The sequence below is a fragment of the Cyprinus carpio genome, chromosome B20 (genome assembly GCF_018340385.1).
Source record: "Cyprinus carpio isolate SPL01 chromosome B20, ASM1834038v1, whole genome shotgun sequence".
NCBI classification, from domain to species: Eukaryota; Metazoa; Chordata; class Actinopteri; order Cypriniformes; family Cyprinidae; genus Cyprinus; species Cyprinus carpio.
In genome coordinates this window covers 6,338,741-6,364,941 of record NC_056616.1, presented here as the reverse complement: position 1 = coordinate 6,364,941, position 26,201 = coordinate 6,338,741, and the positions used below count along the sequence as shown (strand labels likewise).

General features: G+C 37.0%; 1 protein-coding gene across 1 annotated transcript in view; it reads right to left on the bottom strand.

Moving 5' to 3' along the window:
• The window catches only part of traf3ip2a (TRAF3 interacting protein 2a), a 69,545-nt gene extending 44,206 nt beyond the window's left edge, over positions 1 to 25,339 (bottom strand). The window contains exons 1-7 of the mRNA XM_042746247.1: positions 25,213 to 25,339; positions 24,877 to 24,928; positions 5,405 to 5,926; positions 3,015 to 3,114; positions 531 to 685; positions 367 to 455; positions 209 to 277 (exon numbers count right to left, since the gene is read on the bottom strand). Coding sequence (XP_042602181.1) covers positions 209 to 277; positions 367 to 455; positions 531 to 685; positions 3,015 to 3,114; positions 5,405 to 5,926; positions 24,877 to 24,928; positions 25,213 to 25,317 — 1,092 coding nt within the window. The 5' untranslated portion in view covers positions 25,318 to 25,339. The remainder of the gene's footprint in view (positions 1 to 208; positions 278 to 366; positions 456 to 530; positions 686 to 3,014; positions 3,115 to 5,404; positions 5,927 to 24,876; positions 24,929 to 25,212) is intronic.
• Positions 25,340 to 26,201: the final 862 nt, after the last annotated feature.

Sequence of the window (26,201 nt, the reverse complement as noted above, 5' to 3'; positions counted from 1 at the left end):
ACCCAGGCCTGCCAAGGCCTCGTCTCCACCTCAATGGTAGAGTTTTTACTGATGTTGTCATGTTGACTGACCAAGATGGCCAGTATCCAAAATCCACAGTATTTAAAATTAGTGAACTGAATGCTTGTAATATTTACATATTACACACATCACCTACTTAAAACACTTTTTCTGCACCGTTACAACAATAATACATAAATGTTCTTACATTTTTTAAAAAACTGTCCATCCATTTGTTGATGTCCATTTGTCTAACTCTGTCTTCAAATATATCAATCTGAAAAAGGAGAGATATCTATTATACATGTAACAAACAAATGTTTTATGAATTGACAATGTAAATAAGCAAAAATTAGGCATTCTTACAGCTGGTCTGAATCCCTGATTAATCAAAAAATTCACAAAGGGCATCAACTCTGCTGCAGTGTCCACGGAATATGTTATGAAAATGTCTCCTGAAAATCATGAAATTTGTATAAGTTGTCAGAGTTCATGGTGATCTGAAAATCTGTTTTTGAAGCATCACTCACTGCAGTCATCAGGAAGACTGATGTTGCGCCTCAGTGTTTGAGGGTGGCCGACACCTTGTTGGGAAGGCTGGACACACACTTCTGACATAAGCTCTCTAACAGGGGCTGTGCTCTGACGGGATGTAACTTGAGGGGGCCTCACAACTGCCACTTGTCTATGGATGGGCCTCCAAAAGAGATATGGATTATTATAATATTATATATATATATATATATATATATTGTTGCATATATATTGTTACATTATATATATATTATATATATATATATACACACACACACACACACACACACACACACACAGTATATTAAAAGTATCACTTTAAGCATATTTAAAGCTAAGTGATTTTGGACCCCACACAAACAGGCCATTTTTTTTTTTTTTTGTTTCAACTGTTGCCCTCAGGTCGGCCCTCCAGAGCACTAAGCACCAAAACTGACAGGTACCAGAACAGCTTTTTCCCCATCAGGGTATATTTTTTTTTAAGCAATTAAAACTGTACATTGTCTCTTATAACTGTACATTTGTACATAACATATATCAGAACTGTACATCTGTAAATAACATCTCAAAACAATAAATCTGTAAATAGCATATCAGTACATTCTCTTTTTTATTCATAAATCTCATAAAACCTTTTTTATTTTTTATTACTGTATTGTATTATATGCATTTCATTATTATTTAAATATATTGTTATTATTCTGCTTTGGGATTTCATAAATTTGTCTCTGTAAATTTTTTACATTAATTTTATATTTCTCAGATTTTTACTTTATTCATTGATCACATTTCTGAGTTATTCAGTTGTGAAGTTTCATGCTGGGTTTAAATGTCTCTATTAATCCCCTTTTTCTGGATTGACTGTTCTTCCTATCCAATCAATCGGTGTGGAGAGTAAGTGATGTGACTTTTTAAAGATATGTTTGTCTCTGTTGTCCCTGTGAGTTATGCTTTATGGCCTAGAGAGCTTTTTTATGTTTTTGCACACTTAATGGCACTCAATGGTCTTCATTCATGAAACACGAGCAGAACAAATTTTTGTGTAAATCGTTCAAAAATCCATTCTGATGTAAACTTTCGAATTCATGAAAATGATCGTATTTTTGAAATGTTAGTTAGTATGAAGGAAATGTCCACCTGCTAACTACAACGTGTAAATGGTGCATAAAACTTTTGGTGTTCTTTTTGGCAAACTGATGACACTGAATTTTGATGCACTGCCATAATAATTGCAAATTCATTTGCCCTTTCCCTCTTAAGAATTTTTATTTTTTTGCAGCTGAGTTGATAACTGTAAAACACAGCACTCGTCACTGTCTCTGTTTACCCACCCGTAAATAGAGGAGGGCCGGGACAAATAGCGACTAACCATCCTACTGCCTACAACAATGGAGAAGTCAATAATACTGGTTATTGCTTTTTTATATTTAATAAAATTCTTAAATATTATATACTAATAATACGTTGCTGCCGTGGATATTCCAAGTCATAGCAACCAAGGCGTCTCAGCTGGAAAAACGCTGCGCCACCAAAGCAGTGTTGCCAGATTGGAAATGTCCAAGTATCGTGCCAGAAGCTCAAAATGCCCTTATTTGAAGAAAATTATTGTACACGAGTCAAATGTACAGAATACAGCTATTTCTTTTTGATATGACCTGCAAATTACCACAATTGATAAATAACTAGGCGTACTTTAGTGGGAAGGTCCAAACTCCACCTCTGAGTCGCTGTCATCGGAAGCCTGCCTGTTGCCAGATGTTTAGGGGGTCCTTTTACAGATTTGATGCCGTAATGGACTGCACCAAAGTATTCTCAAGCGCCACCAGCTGGTCATTTTAAGAAGAGCGCCTGACAAGAGCTGGCTAAAACTCTTTGGTGGACACACGTTATTGAATATTTATTGTTAGGCATATGGCCTATATGTCTTTTTATATACTGGAGCCAAACCTGAGAATGTAGATTTCACCACGTTCCTGGACACGCTGTAATTCATTGGCAGGGATTATGCTAATTGTGAATGAGCATGCACAAGCGCCCTATTTACAAAGAATTGGAATTCATTAACATGCACGTTTAACTATCAAATCCAACATTTACGAAGCGTTTGTGTATCTGGAGAATTTTCAGGAAGATCTGTTTTACACGCAAATTAGAATTTATTCATATATTTATTCAAGGTTCATGAATGAGGCCCAATGATGGTGCATTTTATATTGCAACTTCACAAGTTTTTTTTTCTTCTCCATCTTAGTTTTAAAAAAAAAAAAAAAAGTTATTTTTTCATTGGGAAGCAAATTTCAAAAGGTCCCAATTTCTCAAGCTACAGTGCATTCATAGGACATCAAGCTCCTTTAGAAAAAAAATAGTTTTGTTAAGATACAGTAGGACTGCTTTTATTTTTGTTCTTTAAAAATGGAATTTAAGATTAATAGCTGGCAAATTATGTATTGCAAAAAAAATATATATATACAGGCTTATACCTTGCATGCTCAGGTAGGAAAGGATTCAGGAGATAGTTGGGCTGTGGATAATTTGCAGACTGCTTATGCCAGTGATATAAAAGATCTGGTGGGTACTCATCTATAAAGATACACATTAACATATGATGGTAAACACAGAATTACATTTGTGCACAGGTTATAGTTATGGCTGCATTATCTGCAGAGGCTACTAATTTAGGCCCACATTGAATCTGTGTGCACAGAGCTCTGCAGAATTGGAACCTCCGTCATCATGGGCGACATCTAACTCTTGAAAAAATCTGCACAAAAATTAAAAGTCTTTACAAATATAAGTATCAGAACAATGTCCTACCTTGTATGCAAACAATGTCCCACCTTAAGCAGAGCATACACTGTGAAATTTCGTCTGATTCTGAGCCGATTTCTGAATTGTACAACTCTTTTTTTTTTTTTTTTTTTTTTTTTTTTTTGGTTCAGGCCAAATTCAGCTGTCATGCATGTTTTGTTGTGCAGTGTACAGTGGGTAACGAGAGTAGATTAGTCTCTCCCAACTTGCAATCTGATGGTAAGATGAATTTCTAACATGTTAGAAATATGGGTATCACACAGTTGAAACAGAGCCACAAACCGACTGCTCTAAACAGTATTTTTTCCCTTGGTATCACACAGTTGAAACAGAGCCACAAACCGACTGCTCTAAACAGTATTTTTTCCCTTACTGCGCCAGCGTGAAAACAGAAACAAAACCAGAGTGACATGGCATGTGATTTTGATGGAAATGATGGAGGCTACACAGTTCTGAGGTCAGACCATATAGTTTGAGCACATAAATCCTAAGCTTTGGCTTGAAATCACATGTGATTTACTCATACAGTGAGAGTTGGTATTTAACAAAAACACTGCTGAAATCACACAGTGTATGCCCAGCTTTAGTGAAGAACTACACAGTTTCCACCTGGCATGACATCAAAGCAATCAATCATAACAGTGCAGTCAAGAATAATAATAGGTTTTCAATATTTACTGGACTGTGGATTAACTTTGTTCAATGCTGATTTTAATTGTTGACACTTCCAGTTTTATATGTTTGTAGATGGCCTTTCAGAAACGTGCATGCTGCTTTGTCAGTCATAAATAATATCCCATTATTTACTGAAATTTCTACTAACCATAACTGGAAAAAAAAAAATACTGGTTGATATGGCTCAATCTCCAAAAAGTTTGAACATGTTTTTCACTCAGGACATGCACTGTAGAGGCTTAATGATCCAAATTGCACGGGAGCTGACATCAGCTCTCATTGGAAATTCTCATCAGAATGAGTCACAATTGTCTGCTCAATTACCTGTTGTTTATCAACAATATCTGTTTTATGTTTTCTTTGAGAATTAATTATCCAGTGCATTGGGATGCTTAACCAGTTCGTCCAATCAATTAGTTTTCCACAGTATTCATATCAACGACGAAATACTAATGTGTAAAATAAAGATGTAACCTTTTGCTTATTTTCTGCTGTCTCTATCAGTGCAGAGATACAATAATTCACAACCTTTTTGGTTAAGCATTTCTTCAGTATAGCGACGTGGGCATTAACGTTCTCATAGCATCAATGTTATAATGCAGGGTTGAGTTACAGTTATTACAGAAAGTACAGTTAATATTGATATCTTTTTAAATGTCTGTGAATAATAATTTCAACATGTTTAATCGGCCCACCAAGAGGGTTCGACTAATGCTGACGTAACACTGCAAAAATGGCTGACAGATGCTCATTGATGGCTTGTTGTGTCACAGCCATAAGCCAAGACTCCAAAACAGACATTATTGAGGAAGAATACAGTGGAGAATTCTTTTGTTTGTGTGGTTTTCACTCAGTTTGTCTCATCAACATAAGAGTAACAATATCATTAAATCAGATTAAACCTTTTTTTTTTTCTTTGTACATGCAACTAAATCCATGTCAAATTCTATCAGATGTCTTAAAGTAATGTTTTTGATTTCTGCTGAAATTTTGGTATATCACTATAAGGACTTATTTAAAGAAACTTCTGAGCTGCTGCGTGGATGAGCACTGATAGAAATGCATTCACACTGGCTGCATGTATCCCAACCACTGATTAATGTCAACATTGTGTGATCACAGATGCAGAATATCCCACTACATTTATGTTGCATAGCTTTTACAGGCTAATAATAATGCAGTCAGTTTGAATCAGAACACCATCCCAATCGAAATTCACTTCCTGGACTCAACCCCCCCATTAACAACCCCCCCCCCCCACTCCCCACTCCTTACATGCATTTCAGATACCATTAAGAGTGTATTACTTTCAGCTCAGTTTAACATTTTATAATATTTGAATCTTTCAGTATCATGACCTCTTTAATAATAACAATAACAGGCATACCATAAAATCCTGGCTGCTTTGCTGGGGAATATCTGCAGAAATCCTCTCTCAGGTCAGAGCGAAGAGGACTAGGCTTTTCTAGACTCTCCTCATCCTCACTCACAGGGTTTTGGGTGTGTGGATGTGGGGAACTGCAGGGATTTTGAAGACTGGTGCCTGAGAAATCTTCACTCAGATCTTCTATGTGGGCTCTATAGTCTTTCTGAAGGTGTCTTCCTGAACTTCGAGGCAAGTAGAGACTGGGCAAGCCTGCAGCGCTCTCTGTGTGTTGTGAATCACTCATGGAAAGTCTGGTGAGGGGGCTGACCCTTAAATCTTTAGGAGGAAGCTGATAGCAGCCATCAAACTTATCCAATCTACTTACATCACAAACACGCATCTCAGGGATGAATCTACCACTTTTTCCTGTGTCTTTAAGGGTATGTGATTGGCACTGCTGGCATGCAGGCCAGGCCAGATTGAGAGAGGACAAGGTCATAGACTCATCAGTCTCTACAGGCATACTAAGATGTGGACAGCAGTCTGAGAAAACAAAAAAGTGCACGAAAGGAGAGAGGTTTGTGGTTAGTGCATTATGGACATAATCATTGTCTTAGATTGATTCAAATAAACACATTTTAGAGGCATTGACTTTAACAGAAGTATTACTGCTATATAGTGGTTCTCAACTGGTGACATCCTTGTCTAAAATAGGATGGATTGGCCATTATTAAGCACTATTAACACATTTAATGTCTGTTTCATTCATACTGGACACAAGAGGGAGCCCTTGCACAGAAACTCCACATGTGCATCACAGAAGGAATAGAACTCAGGAAATCCCTAATATGGACAAAGGCATTGCTATTGCTGTAGCTGAGTAAACATAATATATAAAGAGAGATGAGGACTGTGTGCAAAAAAAATTTCCACTTTGATGCGCATCGTCTTAGTTTAATACGTGAACATAGCAAATGATGTAACATGTAAATACACAAGCCTAGTCGCCAGTGGCGACCTCAGCAAAAACTTGTGACAGAGCCAGGGAAAAGACAGGAGGAGCCAGGCGGGACCCAGGCGGGACCCAGGCCGCAGCCATGAAGGCTCTACTTTGTATTTTCATTGGAGTTTGTATTTTTGATTGCATTTACTGGTAATTATAATAATTGCCCTCGGCTAAGAAGGAGACTGTGTTATTTGCATTGCTCCCTTCCTGCATTTAAGTGCGAACTGTAGATTCGGTTTGAGGAATTGCTCTGCTATAAGCTATTGGCTGTGCTAATAAGGCGGCGGCCACAGCTGTTTCACCTTAGTGTCTTAGACTGTGTATTTATCTGATGTCCTTGTGTGATGACCAACGAGTGTAAAGCAGAGATGGGCACTCGAGTTAGTGCAGAGATGGGCACTCGAGTTAGTGACACGGACTCGAGTCACACTTTTATAGACTTCAGACTCAACCTGAAATGACTGCAGACTTGACCTGACTCAAGAAAAAGGACTTCTGAATATTTTAAAAGCAACTTGAGTCTTAATCCCTATATAAGATGAATACATCTGTTACATCTGTACACCACCTCTCATTGATGTAAAAGCATGTCCCATCGCCGCGCGATTTCCCCGTTGATTCTGCGTCAAGATCTGCTTTGAACAGCTTCATGCTTCAAACGCTCCACCATCATCCCCGTCCCAAAGAACCCCAAAATTACAGGACTAAATGACTACAGGACTACGGCTCTAGCGTCTGTGGTCATGAAGTCTGTGGATGATGCAGTCAACATGGGCCTGCATTATGTTTCGCAACATCTAGACAGACCAGGGACTTAGTGCAGTATGGAGTACCTCAAGGCTGAGCACTAGGGCCGTTACTCTTCACGATTTACATGTTACCCTTGGGAGATACAATCAGGAAACACTGTGTTAGCTTTCACTGTTATGCTGATGACACTCAGCTCTATATTTCTTTGCGGCCCGGTGAAACATAGCAATTTGAAAAACTAGCAGAATGCATAGTCGATATAAAAAACTGGATGACGAGTAATTTCTTACTGCTAAATTCTTAAAAACAGAGGTGTTAATTACAGGACCTAATAACTCTGCATGTAATAACCTAGAACACTGTCTAAGACTTGATGGCTGCTCTGTCAATTCTTCGTCAGCAGTTAGGAACCTAGGTGTGCTATTTGATAGCAATCTTTCCTTAGAAAGCCACGTTTCTAGCATTTGTAACAGTGTTAATTTCGTTAACGAAGACGACGACGAAAAATATTCGTTAACGAACATTTTTTCTCTGACGAAGACGAGACGCTGACGAGCTAAAAATAATATCTGATGACGAAATTATGACGAAATTTATGCCGCGTTTTCGTTAACTAGACGAGACTGGACTATAATGTTATTTGAGGACTACCAGACATTCAAAATGCATCCTATAGGCTTTTGTCTTTCAAAATGTGCGTCCCTGTCATTGGATTGCGATCGGATAAGGGGCGTTTGCATATTTAGTAGTCAGTATAGCAGCCGCAGTGGATGGATAGACTACAAAAACGCGAACTAGCGATCTGAAACAATGGCCTCAGCACCCGAAGCGGAATGGATAAGGTAACCAGACGTCCCGTTTTTCCCGGGAGTCACAATTCGTTGTCGATTAACTTAAAGTTGGTGAAGGCGGGATAGGCGAAATCACGCTGATAGAAGTGTTCTCTCTGTCGCGCGCGCGCGCACGCTCCACTTCCTCAGTTTCTCATATACAGCGCGCGATCAGTTCTCAGCGCTCAAATACACACACAGCAGTCCAAATGTTTATCGTGTAGAGTATCTCACGTAAATACAGTAGGTTATGGATTAAGTGAACGTGAAACGTGTGTCAGTATTTCATGCATGCCTTCCGTCTTAAAAGGACAGCATTCCAAATTAAATTCCTATCTGTCATTAATGTTAACCAACAAAAGATGTTAAATAAATGTATACATGTTAAGTAAAACCCACTGTATCTGAAAAAAAGAGTTTAATTTGTATCTCTATTGTATATTGGTCTTATTGTGCTTCTTTAAATATATATATATATATATATATATATATATATATATATATGTATATGTATATGTATGTATGTATGTATGTATATATATATATATATATATATATATATATATATATATATATATATATATATATATATATATTATATATATATATATATGTATATATGGATATATATATACAAACTAGACTAAAACTATGAAAGACTCAAATGACTAAAATGTGACTAAGACTATTAAGCATTTTCGTCTCAAGACTAAGACTAAATCAAAAACGCCTGCCAAAATTAACACTGATTTGTAAAACTGCATTTTTCCATCTCAAAAATATATGTAAATTATGACCTATGCTCTCAATGTCAAATGCAGAAATGTTAATCCATGCGTTTATGACCTCAAGGTAAGATTATTGTAATGCTTTATTGGGTGGTTGTTCTGCACGCTTAATGAACAAACTCCAGCTGGTCCAAAACGCAGCAGCTAGAGTTCTTACTAGAACCAGGAAGTATGACAATATTAGCCCAGTTCTGTAAACATTGCACTGGCTACCTATTAAACATTGTATAGATTTTTAAATCTTGCTTATTACTTATAAAGCCCTGAATGGTTTAGCACCTCAGTATTTGAACGAGCTCTTGTTACATTATAGTCCTCCACGTCCGCTGCATTCTGCCAATTTGATAATACCTAGAATATCAAAATCAACTGCGGGTGTCAGATCCTTTTTCTATTTAGCGCCCAAACTCTGGAATAACCTACCTAACATTGTTCGGGAGGCAGACATACTCTGTCAGTTTAAATCTAGATTAAAGACACATCTCTTTAACCTGGCTTACACATAACACACTAACACATTTCTAATCTTCAAATCCATTAAAGGATTTTTAGGCCGCATTAATTAGGTCAACCGGAACCGGGAACACTTCCCATAACACCCAATGTACTTTCTACATCGTTAGAAAAATGGCATCTATGCTAATATTTGTCTGTTTCTCTCTTATTCCGAGCTCACTGTAGCCACCAGATCCAGTATGAATCCAGATCAGATGGTGGATCAGCACCTAGAGAGGACCTCTACAGCCCCGAAAGTCAGCGGAGACCAGCACAACTAGATGAGCCACAGATACCCTGTAAGAACCTTGTCTCAGACGGCCACCGGGACAAGACCACAGGAAGCAGTTGAATCCTCTGCAAAATGTGACTCACTGCAGCCTGGAATTGAACTGCTGGTTTTGTCTGGCCAGAGAAGATCTGGCGCCCCGACTGAGCCTGGTTTCTCCCAAGGTTTTTTCTCCATTTTGTCACTGATTGAGTTTTGGTTCCTTGCCGCTGTGGCCTCTGGCTTGCTTAGTTGGGGACACTTCATTTCCAGCTAATTTAATTTTTTAATTGCATAGATACTATTTAAACTGAATTGAGCTGGATGATGACATCACTGAATTCAATGATGAACTGCCTTTAACTTAAAAATGAGTGTTTACTATTGTCATTTTGCATTATTGACACTATTTTCCTAATTAATGCTGTGCAGTTGCTTTGACACAATCTGTATTGTTAAAAGCGCTATATAAATAAAGGTGACTTGACTTGACTTGACTTGTGGACTTCAGCTCGGCCGTTAACACTATCATTCCAAACCTCTTCCTGCCCAAACTAACTCAGCTCTCCATGCCCACCTCTGTCTGTCAGTGGATCAACAGCTTCCTGACAGGCAGGTAGCAGCTAGTGAGGCTGGGAAAATACACATCTAGCACTTGTACGATCAGCACTGGAGCTCCTCAGGGCTGCGTTCTCTCCCCACTGCTCTTCTCCCTGTACACCAATGACTACACATCTAAAGACCCCTCTGTCAAGCTCCTGAACTTTGCAGACGACACCACACTTATCGGCTTCATACAGGACAGTGACGAGTCTGCCTACAGACAGGAGGTTAAGGAGATGGCTGTCTGGTGCAGTCTTAACAACCTGGAGCTCAACACGCTCAAAACTGTGGAGATATTCGTGCACATCCAGCACACTCCCTCTATGAACTGTTGCCATCTGGTCGACGCTACAGAGCACCAGAACGGCCAGACACAGAAACAGTTTCTTCTCTCAGGCAATCCATCTCATGAACACCTGACAATAATTGTGGAACACACAATATTTATACCTTTATACTTATTTATCTAACACACATACTTAGTCTGCATTTCAATTTGCACATACCTGTACCCACAACTGTCTATTGTTATATATCTGTACACACAGTTGTCAATTTGTATATTTTTATTCCTTATTTACTTATGTTTTATTTTTTCCTTTGTTTTTTGTTCTGTCACTGTCATTCTGTTTCTCTGTGGAAGCTTCTTTCACGAAAACAAATTCCTCATGTGTAAACATGCCGGTCAATAAAAAGCTCATTCTGATTCTGATATAGCTATTTATGATATTCAAAACCCTGGCATCCATCCAGACCGTGGGCCATAACAGCAGCACTATTTTGTGTCCAGCTTGTCAAAACAGCTGAGCGGATCACATAACAAGCTTTCAGCGTTGTTTATGGCAAACATCTTTCAGTGCTATATAGGCTGCTCTAGTATTGTTAATCTAAAGCCAAACGCGCTTTATTCAAGCCCTTTCAGCTCCGTGTGCTTTCTCTCCGGACGCGCGGTTATTTTAACAACACCAGAAACATGGAGAGCAGCAAAATTATAGATTACTTTGACTAAAACACAGCAGACAAAACAATGCTGCAAATATAGTTCTTTTTCTTACCATCTATCCATCTATCTATCTATCTATCTATCTATCTAGCCCATCTATAACCTGTTCAAACCAGATGTGGCAAGACATTTCTGATCTACATTTAGCATTATTAATCTGTAGGCTAAGAATTATATAATAATAATTGGGTAATTGTTGTTAGATGGCTAGGATAAAACTTTATATATTTTTCTGCTCAAGATGAGAACGTTTTGATTATTGTAGCCATTTTTAGTAGATAATGCTTTTAAGTAAAATATTGAAATAGTATAGATTTCAGGAGGAAATGCCTGAACAGAAACAGTATTTTTTTTTGTCACATGGCCTCGCATTAATCTAAATGTAAAAATACAATTCATGTAAAAATGTGTATTTTCTTGTCCGGACCTCTGCTTGGAAGAAAACATGGAGGAACTTTAATTGAATAACCCTGACTTAAAACAAAAATAAATAATTTATTTGTATGGTTTTGTAGTATCTGTGTCACATATTTCCTTATGTGCTGTTGTTTTTAAACAACATTTATAGTTAATAAAAGTCTACTGGTGTTATAGCCTACCTTTAGTCATTTTTTGAATTTGAATTACCTTGACTTTTGATATTTTCTAAAAGAATTTTCCTCTTATTATTTCTGAACACATGATATGTATAAGACAAGTCTGTACAATATGTAATTGTACTGTAGTTTTTGGATCTTTTCTGCAAAGATATTTAACAACTTAATGTGTGCTGCAATTGGAATAGAATTTTCTTTAACTAGAGGGTTTATAAAGAAAAAGTTGAATCATGTTGTAGTTACATTTTTAAGTTGACTAGTTAAAAATCGTAAAAAAAAAAAAAATTTAAATAAAAAAAAAATTAAATAAAATCGAGAATCTGTCAAACTTTCTGGAAAAAGAAAGTTTTTTGCAAAATCGCCCAGCCCTAACTTGTGAACATCTCTGGTGTAAAGACCTGCAACTTTACCTGCGTGAATTCATCGAGCAACAAAACAGGCAATGCACTTAAGTACTATTTTTATCTTCCCTTTACACACTCTTCCTTGCCATCATGGTTGTCTCTTGACAATGGCCTAACGTCACATGCAGACGGCAACGTAATGTTGCTAACCTGCTTCCTATCTCTATATCCTCTACTGAACCTTACCCCTTCTTTCTCTTTGGGTCTCTGGAATTGTCAGTCAGCTGTCAACAAAGCAGACATTTCTGCTTTTTCTTTATAATCCACACTCATCATCTTGGGCTTGACTGAGACCTAGACTTGTCCAGAAGACTCAGAAACCCCAGCTGCTCAGTCTAACAATTTTTCTTTTTCTGATTTTTTTTTTTTGTGATAAACTTTTTATTAGTACTTTACATATAACAAATAACATCATAACATCCATTCAGGATAGAACGCAAAAACAACAGACATATAATCAATTTACATATTTCATTGAGAGAGAAGAAAAAGAAAAAGAAAAAACTTTTAGCCTTTTTATTCTTATATATAATCCTGTATTTTAGGGGGTGAAAAACCCTGGCAAACATCGATAGTACTAGGTTTGGCCTTATTAATTTGTGCTGTTGTACATTCACAGGCTACTATTTTAAGACGACTATGGATCCAATACGTTTTCCCACACGTGTGGTGTAAACCAGTTATGTATTGTTGTCTTTTTCAGCTGTAAAACCAGCAAACAACATTCTTTTTTTGTATTGAGCTTATACAGAAACCAGAATCATCATTGTAATGTGTAATCAATCACCGTGTAATCAGTTTGTAGTAAAGAGGATAAAACAAAGTTTACGACATTAACAGCATGGTAAATAAAAATTAAAGAATAATATATACACTACCAGTCAAAGGTTTGGGATCAAAACTATTTTTTATGTTTTTTACAGGAGTTTCTTATGCTCATCAAGGCTGAATTTATTTGATCAAAACTACAGGAAATAATTAATATTCTGAAATATTATTATGATGTAAAATAATTTTTTCTATTTAAATATACACTAAAATCTATTATATTCTTGTGATGCAAAGCTGAATTTTCAGCATCATTACTCTAGCAACCCTCTACATTGCGAGTAAATCACTTGCATATGCGACTAATCCAGCAGCTAATGCATGAATCCAGCAGCTCGTTAATCTTTGGTGCATTTTATATTGTTCTTATTAGTAGAATTCATATAATAATAATAATAATAATAATAATAATAATAATAATAATAATAATATCTTATCAGCATTATTGTTAGTTTTTTTTTCGTTAATCTTTGGTGCATTTTAAGTTTTTTCCCTTTTTTTTTTTAGTTTTTTCAGTTCTAAATTCAGTTAAAATTACTAATTTGCATTCATACATGTAACCAAGTTTTAATTCTAATTACTAAACTTCAATTATTAAATAATACTTGATTATCATATTATAATGCTTGACTGACGTTAAGAGTGTATTTTCAGATATTTAAAAAGTTGTGCCATTTTACAAAAATACATATAAAGCAGCCATATCGTCCAGGAGCCCAAGACTGGTTGGGCTGACTGATGATGATAAAGGGTTTTGAGTGTTGTGTAGTTAGTTGGTGGGAGTTGTTGGAAATATGTTGGTAGTGGACGAGGTGTTAGTTGAGGCCAAGCAGGGGGGTGCTTCACCCTGTGGTCTGTGTGGGTCCTAATGCCCCAGTGTAGTGATGGGGACACTATACTGACAAAAAGCACTGTCTTTCAGATGAGACATTAAACCAAGGTCCTGGCTCTCTGTGGTCAATAAAAAATCCCTGGATGTCCTTCGAAAACGAGCAGGGGTGTAACCCCGGCATCCTGGCCAAATTCGCCCATTGGCCTCTGACCATCATGGCCACCAAATCTGACAGATTTATTAACAACAATTACAGAACATAACACAATCCATTTGAACTTTTAACAATAAAAATAAATATACTTGCACAAACTAGCCATTTTAAAATGAATATTACATGTATACACAAAAGTTTGCGGTCAGTAAGATTTAGAAAATTTTTAAGTCTCATGCTCACCAAGGCTGCACTTATTTGAAAAAAAAAAAAAAAAAAAAACTTAAAAGCAGCAAAAAAAAAAAAAAAAAAAACACTTAAATGAAGATTAAAAATAACTATTTTATATTTTAATATATTTTAAAATGTAAATTAAAATGTATCTGTAATCAAAGCTGTATTTTCAGCATCATTACTCCAGTCTTCAGTGTCACATGATCCTTCAGAAATAATTATATTTTTATATTTGTTGCTCAAGAAAAATTTATTTTTATTGTTGCTTTATATTTGTGTGGAAACCATGATGCATTTTTTTTAGAATTAATTTTATATAAAGTAACAATGTTATGTAATGTAATGTAATAATGTGGCAATGGTTTCTTATGCTTTTTTTTTTTTTTGTTAATTTTATATAAAGTAACAATGTTATGTAATACGTGAAGCCATGCGTCAGCAGTGAACGCTGCCTGTGATTGATTGGATCTGTCTTTCAGCATTTGCGTGTTCCGATAAGCAGGAGAAATGGTTCTATCCAACACAATTATTCGCTAATATAGTCTATTTTTCCACTTAGAAGCTTATTTTATGCATCAAATTTCTTGATAAGTAAATAAAATTAACGGTTAAAACACCCATCCCTACTTTCAACCAACATACAAAGAATATGGATGTCGAGATGTTGTTGTCATTGGTGTCTGAGCATAGAGAACATTTTGATCTTTTAAATAAAAAAGAATTTTTTTTTGAGTGAAACACTTTTCTGCATGACATATGAAAGCAAATAGACGATTATAACGATATATTTTCTGTATGTGTTTTGTATGAAGCTCATGGTATTTTCATAACAATAAAGGATGTTGATAGCATACAAAGAATCTGCCTGTTATAATCAAAATTAACTACAACAATCAGACATTATTACAAGCACTCAATGATGGTTTAAAGTGACTTTTAAACAAATACATGAATTACAAAAATTTTTCAAGTGTAGCTTGATGCAATTTTTTTTTTTTTTGCCACGGGAAAGGAATTACACAACCTTCAGTCTGGATCCAGAACATCTGAGAACCTCAGCTGATGCCAACCCTGAAACAACATACAAAACTACCAAATTGTACTAGAAGTTTGATTGCATCATATAATAATTGTTGTTAATAGTGTTCATTGTCTGTTTGATTACGTCTTCATTTGATTTTTCCGTACATTTCTGCCATATGTACATAAACTGACAGTCACCACTGATAAGCTACAACTAAATATTGCAGGAACTTAATTTTCTGTAAAGTTGCTTTGCAATGATTTGTATTGTAAAAAGCTCTATACAGAAAAACTTGAATTGAACTGAATTTTAAGTAAAAGGGAAGAAAATAAATGAATAAATAAACTTTTTCTTCCAAAAGCACCCAGCAACAAATTTAGCAATTTTTTAAATTTATTTGGCAACTTTTAGCAACTTTTGATAAGTGACTATAAAAAGCCACACATTTTCCATCCAAATTACATAAAAATAGGAAACCAAAGATGCCTAGCTACGGAAGTTCTAAGCAGCCATGCATTATTTATTTCCTTCTTGTTTTCTCGTTATAACAACTTAATTTTCTCGTGATCTCGAACTTACCAGAGTTTTTTTTTTTCATTATCATGACTTAATATTCTCGACACAATGAACTTTAGTAATGAACTTAACATTGACAGGCATCTGATGGACAACCAGGCGCTCTTACTGTAGCCTATATTTCAGCAAATTTTGCTTCGCCTAGGTAATAACGTCTACAATACATAAATAAAGGCTGATCAATCACTTATATTTTTTCCCAGAGACAGTACACCAAACTTTTTGTTTTTGTAATTAACATATTTAAATGGTCAAAGCAACACTGCAAACACAGGAGGAACGCCTTCAGAAGGATGCAGAACTATTCTAAGATCTTTTAGAGCTTATTGGATTCAACTCACTTTTAATTTTCCCTTTATTTGAAATAAAATTATATATAATTTGTAATTTTTAGAAGTCATTATATGCTGTGACATATGTGCATTACAAGCTTCTGTTTAAAAAGGGCGTTGATGTGTACATGTTGTGTATGTGTGTTTATGTGTGTGTGTGTGTGTGTGTGTGTGTGTGTGTGGAAAACAAAAGATTACAACACTATAGAACAACACTGAATTAAATTAGCCTATACACTTTACATATACATCACATTTCTCATCAATATGATTAACAATAAAGATTAAGTAAAAGAGTCACATCACAAATAGCCTACATCGTTGAAGCCCGTCCTACTGTAGATAAACAGAACATCCCCTTATTAACTAACAATCATGTACCTCAAAGAAGCACAAATAAAGATACAGGTGCAAACAGAATACAGTGACGTCAACCTTGATTTTGATAAGCAATTATTTTATGACACAGAACGCGTTGGTGAAACTCATGCATATAGCAAGAACTTAATACACAAAATAGTCATATTGATTCAAGCATTTAACATTTACGAATGAATTAAATGTCAATAATGAACAATACTGCACAAATTATAGCGATCATGAGGAAGGTCCTATTCTATCCCAAACGTGTTCAGTAAAGTGGATATACAGTATGCAACACCCCATCAGTTATATTCAGGTCTATAGTGCCACCTGATGGCGCAGTTTTGTAACATCTTAGAGAACAACATTTGTTATGTCCAGATAACGAGAAAATTAAGTCGTTATAACGAGAAAACAACTTACGTTATGTCGAGATAACGAGAAAATTAAGTCGCTATAACAAGAAAACAAGAAGGAAAAAATTATAATGCATGGCCGCTTAGAACTTCCGTACCTACCAGTACACACATCACGTGAATTGAGTTAGCTGCTATTTGCATTGATGTTTGTGACTGTTTTGAATAATTTTTTATGAGGTGTTGTATTGATGATTTTTTTTTAGCAACAAATTTACCCTCCTTTAGCAACTTTCTCTGAAAATTAGTTGGCAACACTGATTGAGCAGCGGAAAGTAAGGAGAGGAAAAATACAGTGCAGGCGGGAATTAGCAGGTGAACAATTGTTTCGTGTTGGTGTGAAAGCACAGTTCATCAGCGATTCGCCTCTCTTTTTCGAATCGCACTCAGTGTGGAAAGGCCTTAATGCATGGTTTTGTGACATTCTAAAATGCTTAAAGGGGTCATATAATGTGATTTAAATTTTTCCTTTCTCTTTGGAGTGTTACAAGCTCTTGGTGCATAAAGAAGATCTGTAAAGTTGCAAAGACTAAAGTCTCAAATTCAAAGAGATATTCTTTATAAAAGTTAAAAGTCAACCACGCCTACCTAAAATGGCTCATTCTAACACGCCCCCACATGTCTACGTCACTATGTGGGAAGATTTGAATAATGCTGCCCAAATGTTCATGCAAAGAAAGAAGGCGTAACTTTTATTCTCGCTGTTGCCATGCCGCTGCCATGTTGTGGAGACACTGTGTGTTTCCTTGTAAAAGCGAAACTACTTTGTCTCCAAAAAGAGAACACAACTAGAAATCAGTGGTTAAGTTGTATTTACAACACTGTTCCAGGACAGTTCAACCCAAATATTCAGATGTGTGCAGTGCATTTTTACTAAATGATGATTGCCACTGATGATTCAAACACGAGTTTTGAGCAGTGTAGCGTAGCGTTTGTTGTTTGTCATTTCTCCGATCACAAATGCAGTCATGGTTTTATATTTATACGGCGCGTTGCAACGCAACGTGTAAAAAAGACAGTGTAAGTCAGCGTTTCTCAATTCCAGTCCTCGCGCCCCACTGCTCTGCACATTTTGGATGCGCCCCCCTGCTCTGCTCCATTTTGCCAATTCTGAGCAGTACGCAGATGCGCTGTTGCTTTTAGACCAAAGCGTAAATACACGTAAAAAACCTTGTGGCGCGGCTGACACAGAAGAGCATAAGCCGCTTGCGTACTAGTCAGATTTGTCAAAATGGCGCTACACTGATTTGGAGAGACACAGAGGAGAGGAATTGTTGAATAAAGTCGTTATTTTTGTTTTCTTTGTGTACAAGATTTATTATTTTACGGTTGAATCACTGATGGCAGATGGACTATTCTGATGATGCTTTTCAGGGTGCTTTCACATCTCTAGTTCGGTTCATTTGGTCCGAACCAAGGGCAAACAATTATACATTGTAGCATTTTTCAGCTTTTTTGGTTCCTTTTCACACCACACTGATTGCTTTGGTCCGAACCAGTTGAAACGAACCAAAATGCAGTCACATGGACAACATCCACATCACTCATTGGCCATGACGACGTATTTCCTAAACTGCTTTTCGATTGGTCAGATTTTGTGTGGGGGAATTTTAAGAGGGAAAGCCAGCAAACAACACGGAGACAACACAAACTATGGAGAGACGACTGCGCGCGGGCTGGTATTGTCCCTGGCCATAATCTATTACATTGTTTGTATACACCACAATATGGCAAACGATACATTTCTAGAATGAAGCGCGGATGCGGCTTGAAAACAACGTTCTAATGCACTGCAAACGGCGAGCGGGCATCGCTCGTAATGTCAAGCGGAGGCGTGCATTAATCCACGAGCTGCCATGCTAAAGCGCAAACTGTCAACAAACCATAGACAGTAAAAGAAATGGACACAGCGACCCCATTGGAACTCAATTGAGACAAGTGAAGCCCATTTTTAGCGATTTTTAGAACTTCTGTTTCTGACGCGCAGACTCAAACTAAACTTGATGACGTCAGCAACCTGTCTGACAGATGTAAATCTTCTAGTAGCTGTGCGTGAAAACTGCCATCGTTAATCTTGCAGAGACGGCGAGCTTGAGCGGGGAGTTCTTTGGCCTGAGTGAGCAGGAGTAAGTATTCTGATTAATTATTTTGTATAGTATTTTAAAATGTAATGCCAGTACGCCATATCTCTTGACGTCTACCCGATTGCCTGCGATCTTCTCCTCCTGTCCATACGGTAATTTCTCTACTGTGCGACAGAGAGTCGAGTGGTTATGACGCAATCGTTAGCCTATTTTTACAACAACTGTTTTCTACGGGGGCCATAATGTAACATAGAAGGTAATGGAGCCCTTTATACATTGTCGTGTATCTTTAGAAATAAATAATGGACACAATGGAGGTTTTTAAATGCCTCAGATGTAAAGTTATTCGCTGTCAAAGTGACGCCAAAATGAATGGGAGTCAGTGGGATGCTAACGCAACTGAAGTTCTGCTACAAGATGGCGGCACGCGGCCGACTTCAACTTCCGGTCGACTTCCTTCCCCCCTGCAACAAACACACAAAAAAAAAAAAAAAAAAAAAAAAAAAAAAAAAAAAAAAAAAAAAACTGTCAACAAACACTTCCTCATCCATCACGTTAATCACTACCCATAATGCACAGCGAAGCTGACTACGCAGGCAGCTGGTTTAGTCCAAAAATGATCAGTACTTTTTGCAGTTGGGTCTGTTCGAGGTCGGATCACGTTCTCACCACAAACCGCTCCAGAGTACCGCTCCAGAGTTCGTTTGAAAGCGTACCGAGACCACCTCTTCAAGCAGGTCTCGGTACTCTTGTTTGGTCCGCCTTTGGTGTGCACCCGAATGCGATTGCTGCTTTCACACCTGCCCAAACGAACCGCACCAAAGGGGGAAACGAACTCTGGTACGATTCAACCGAACTAAATGAGGCAGGTGTGAAAGCACCCTCATACTTTTCTGGACCTTGACACTGTTATTTTTTTGGCAGTCTATGGGAAAGTCTCAAGCCTCCCTGTTTTCATCCAAAATATCTTAAATTGTGTTCCGAAGATGAATGAAGCTTTTACGGGTTTGGAACGACATGGAAGTAAGTGAATAATAACAAAATTTTCATTTTGGGATGGAGTATCCCTTTAAAGCGAAAGTATGGGCTCACGTACCACTTTTGTGTTTCCATATTCGCAATGTATTTGAAGCTAAACCATTATTTATTAAATTAACTGGGCTTTGTATGTTCCAATATCGATGGGAAAAAAATCATAATGAACAAAAATGTGCCACACTGGAGTGGACCGGGGCTCACGCTGTACGGCAGACTATAATTAAGATTATTTAAATTGACTGTGTAACATTTTATCTGTATTGGCGATTCTGTGATTTATTTTAATAATGAACAAATTTTTATTTTTAAAGAATTTTAAACAATATTGTTTGTTACATTTTACAACGAAATAATAGTTCCTACGAAATCCGCAACAGAACTGGTGTGCCGATTTCTGATTAATAACCCTTTCATAACTACAACCATTTGCTTAGTTACTGAATGAATGAATGAATGAATGAATGAATGAATGAATGAATGGATGCGACGCCTTGCTCATTAAGACCTACTGGTGATTTTAATTTTGAATCTACAAGTATCACTATGTTTTGCCATCATTTATTGCTTTATTATATCAATAATACACTTAATGGAATGTCAAGAGTATGACATAAAACATGACATACAATTAATAAGGCTAGAAAAACTTTGCCTCTATAACATTAAAAATGCACCTGTAAATCAATTTAAGGGTGCAAATATTGCCCCTTAATGGAAAAGGTGTGACTGCGGTGACTAAGTGGGGGTACTCATGAATGAATGTTAGGTTAAATGCCCTTGGGGGTACAGCATTGTAAAAGTTTTGAGAACCACTGACTTAATGAATTACTGCGTTGATTGCCTGTAGAATATTTTTAGTATCAAATTTGGGCTTTTTAATATCACTGTCTTCTTAGATTTAGCCACATTAAGTGCGGTTTTCAATGAGAAAGAAAACGCTTATGCAATTCAGCTCATATGGGCTCATCTGCTTGCATGTACACTCATTTTTTTTTTTTTATATATAGAATTTCTATAGCATATATGGTTTTTTTTTTATTATCGTCTTCATTAAGCCGCATTTTCTTTATGGGAGGTATGGGATTCTGTTATTCTTGTGTTATTTTGGGTTTAATTTATTTTTTATTAATAAACTGTATACTGAATCGATTCTGCCTTTTTATACCACTGTCTTAGTCCATTAATTAAGCATTTTCTTATGGGGGATACGCTTAAAGTGCCATTTACCGGGTAATTCATATTCTGGGCTATCCTGCTTGTCTCTATGCTTTATTGATAAGGTGTGTACTGAATTTTGTCATCCAGTGTTTTATAATGTCCCAAAACCGTGCCTTGATAAGAATGCACTGATTATGAAAGTGAAAGTGACGTGACATACAGCCAAGTATGGGGACCCATACTCAGAATTCATGCTCTGCATTTAACCCATCCAAAGTGCACACACACAGCAGTGAACACACACACACCGTGAACACACACCCAGAGCAGTGGGCAGCCATTTATGCTGCGGCACTTGGGGGTTCGGTGCCTTGCTCAAGGGCACCTCAGTCGTGGTACTGAAGGTGGAGAGAGTGCTGTACATTCACTCCCCCCACCTACAATTCCTGCCAGCCCGAGACTCGAACTCACAACCCTTGGATTGTGAGTCCGACTCTCTAACCATTAGGCCATGACTTCCCCCTATTTCATCCAAGTTCAAAATAAAACTCTATAAACTGCTCCATTGTGAACGTATGAAGCTGTATGAACCACTACAATCTGTAAAGTAAACAGGAAATGTTTGTCCGAACTCAACTGGTTTTGTGAGAGAATGCAAATGTTTTGCGAGGGAACGCTTAGAAAAATCTTAGAAATATTTTTGCCTCCCACCCCAAATTTTTTCACTCACTCTGATTTTTTTCCACCACCATGTCCCTTTAGGGGCTGCATAATTCAGAGTGTTGGACAAATGTGAAGAGGAAGTTCACCAGCAGGGGGGAGCATGCGCTACAGTGCAGGAGGTTGCACAAGGATAGGCAGCTGACAAGGAAATGTTGCAAAAAAGTTGAGCAAAGAAATCAACATTAATTAAATGTAAATAAGTGGGCAAAGCCTTTGTATATGCCAAAGATGGTACTCATATTGCTATGAATTGAACAAAGTGCAAAGCTATTCTAAATACCGCTTTCTAAATAAGTAAGTCATTCGCCAGTTCTTAAAGTCATTACGTCACTGTAACCATCATTAGAAGCTCTGGCTAGCATAGAAACAATCAGTGTCCTTAGACACATGGGCTTAGGGCAACACATGCAAATGTCCTTTTTAATGCTATCTGAGCATAAGAAACAACATTTATGCGATAGTTCATGTCAAATTTAGTTGCTGGTTTGCAATATGTTATTTAAAAGTTTTTTTTAAACTAACAATAGCTTCTCTATTCTATCTATTCCTTTTCTTTTTATTAATTATACAATTAACAAAAGCATGAGCTTGCTCTATTCTTTTTTATTCTAATTTTTATCTGTTTTCTTTTTATTATATAATTAAATATATTTCTATGTGTTGTTTGTTTAGCTTTGTTAATTTTTATGGCTTGTTATGGTATTTTGGTTATTTTTTTTGTTTTTTTTTGCTTTCATTGTCCTCATTTGTAAGTCACTTTGGACAAAAAGTCTGCTAAAGGACTAAATTTAGATGTATGTAATGTAAATGTGAGTACACTAATGTACACTAATTCCAGAGAGAGATTTACAGTAGCTAAATGTCACATTGTGCAACCCTGGTGGTCAGCTGGACTTGCATGGGTATAGGGATAGGGATGGGGATGGGGATAAGCCAGCACAACATGCAAAGGAAATCTGTACAGTGTACACGTTCCTATGTTGTCCGTGGCCAAAGTATAAAAAATTTGCTAAGCCAAGCCACAGTATTTACAATGGAACTAGTGAGATGCACTGAAGTATATACAGTGCACACAGCATGTAGAGTTCCACTGCCACTTTTGCTAAAGAAAAAAAAAAAAGGAGCTACAATAGATGGAAGATAATGGGGTTATTGAGCCAGTGACGGACCCTACTGTTGTGCATCCATGGTGCTAGCCCTAAAACAGAATGGCAAGGTATTTTTAAATAAGGCTATGTCCTTCCCTGCTAAATAGTTTTAAGCTGCCTCAGGCTTTAGAAGATGCCTCTGCAGCCATAAAGTATCGAGCTTACCACATTCATAACACAAATATGCCTTTAAACATCTTCCAATTGGCATCACAAGCACTCTAGAAATCTTGATTTAAATTAACCAACACAAGATGAATAAAACACTCAAAAGGGCTTGATGGAGATTCAATCTATATATGGATGATATACTGATGTATGTTTGGTACTGGAGAGGACCAAGTCAGTGGGGTTTAAGCTAAATTGTGAAATGTGTCTACTGAGACTATTATTATTATTAATAATATATTATTACTTTTATACTATTAAACTGAGACTACTATGACAACTACTATTCACACTGACTGAATCAATCATTTCTTTCTGAACCTTGCCTTATACACAGAGGCATTGTCATGTTAGAACAGAAAAGGGTCCTGTCCAATCTGTTGCTTTAAAATTAGAAGCACGCAATTCCCTAGAATATCATATGCTTAAACATTAAGATCTGTACTCATGGAAATTACTAAAATAGTCAAACCTGTTCATTAGAAGGCGGTGTCCCTATACTTTTGGCTATATAGTGTATCTTGAGAGCAGCAATTGTGTATTGAATACACAACAGGCATCAAGGTTTGACAAAGTGTAGGGAGTGGGCTAAGACATATTTAAGCTGTAAGAATAAAGACATAATGGAGCAATGGTGAAAAATCCTGGTGCTAATATAGATGATTGTAATGCCTCTTATCCACTCAGATTTGAGAACCATATTTAACCGTGGAATAGGCTAAACTTATATACAATACACAGCAAAAATGACTGCACCCCTGCAACCTTCTTCAGATTTGCTGGTATTTTGTCATCTGCACACAAACTGTATAGTGATCATTAAGAAATAGAAATATATCTTTATGTTCAGATGTAGTGTACTCCCTCTGTGCACTGTGTAGGCCTAAAGACTTATTGTTCATAATATCAATCAAAATCAACAAGACAAGCAACTATGGCTTTAAATGTCAATGAATTTAAATACATAAATATTCTATAAGCATAATTTAATTCAAAGTCATTTATTTAAATCAAATCAGTGTATTAAATGGCTTTGATTTTTCTTTAAGCTTTCTTTCTTGCACAATGAAAAATAAGGGATTATTCTAGCTTTGATCAAATGTGTAATTCTTCTGTACTTTTCTCAACCGGTGTAGCGCTAATTATTATTATTTTTAAAAAATCATTTAAGCAGAGAATCTTTTTATAGCATGTCGTATCTTATTACGGTCACATTCACACGGGGCGTCGGCGTCGACACTTGATAGAGGGCGTTTCTGAAGCTTGGTACTGACGCAGCCGTCATAGTAACTATAGCCAATCATATAAATTTGCTGGTGTTGTATGAAAGCGATCGGTAAGCGTCTGCACCAGGGTATCAAGGTGATCTGATTGGCTGACGCCTGCGTTGGCGCTTGAAAAGTTTTCAACTTCTGCCGCGAGCAACGGACACTACGCGACGCGACGGAACGGACCCACAATTCATTTCGGCAAAGTTTGACGTCACTCCATTCGAGAGGCGTTGACGACACGGGGGTAAAATGAGTAGGCAATGTAAATGCGAGTGCTGAATGAAATCTAAATCAGTTGAGAAACACTACATGCGGATCTGATTTCATGCCAAATCCCAATGTCTTTCAATAATACCATTTAGCCTACTTTAACCTTTATTTCCCAAAACCTGGAAACTTACCTGGAAATGAGTCCATTGCTTTTCCTGTATTCCTGAATTCAGATTGCGATATCTGAGGGAAATGACACAAAACCAAGTTCAGGAAATTATAGAGAAAACAATAGGGAATTTAAAGAAGAAGAGGAAGAATATAAGAGCCGAGTTCATGAGGCCTCGTGTGATGCAATAGTTGAAACCGTTCACCTTTCTTTACTAAACATTCCCAATCATCAAGGCAAGCACATAGGATATACGGTAGCCTAATCTAAAGTTCCATGCAAATAAATAAAAGTTTAAATAGATTAAATGTTTTAAGTTTAAACAAGCATTAATTACAGGTTTTTGTCTGCTCCTTACCTGTCGTGAGCCTGTCTCTTCCTGTAAAGCAGTAAACAGCGACACACCTGCTTTCGGTTTGCTCAGGAAACGTTCTGTCCTATGCAAATTAGGGAAAGTCCACATTCTCTTTATGCAAATATTGCGGAGCGAACAGTCTGAGCCATCCAATCAAGATATTATTCAGTTCCTGTCATAGACATAAAAAAACACCAGTGCTGCGTCCCAATTCGCCTACTTATACTATGCCCTAAAAGTAGGCTATGTACAGTTTTTGTGAAGAAAAAGTACTTTTGAGTATGTAGAAGAATAGTAGGGAAGCTTTGGGACATACTACTTAGCCATAGCTGCTTCATTAACAGACTCTGTTGCTTAGGTACGTGCATTGTCACTCATCTTGTCACAGTTAACATCATCCACATTTCGTTTAATGTGATTTCCTACCGTACTGGAGAGAAATGAAGAGGCACGTTGATCTGCTAGTCGCGACTCTATCATGCAGAGAAGTTCATGTGTTTGTAAATGATGCATTTAAACGTATCATTATAAAAGTTCACAGTGTTGCTGCAGATGAAATATAAAAATGATAGATAGACACTGATTATCTATCACTCAAATTCCTTTCTCTACCTGTCCGTGTCGCGTATATCCGCCATGTTTGCGGGGGTTTTTTTAAACACTTTTTATGCGAGTTTGTAGTTCTAATCGAATCCTCGTCCACCGCGCAATGTGGACAATATTAGCCGTTAGAGTGTGCATCGATCTACACTTCGAATTATAACCGGAAGTAGTAGACCAACCGGGAATCTTTGGCATACTTTTTTAAACATACTGATTTGGGACATACTAATTCTATTTTCTAATACTATTTAGCACGGATATTATTTAGCACGGGACGCAGCACTTGACGCCTCATTGGCCGTTCGAAAGCACGTCAACGTCGCCGCCATATTGGTGCGGGTAACTCTCCATGGCTGCATCCTAGGCAGCTGATTTGCCGAAGACAAAAA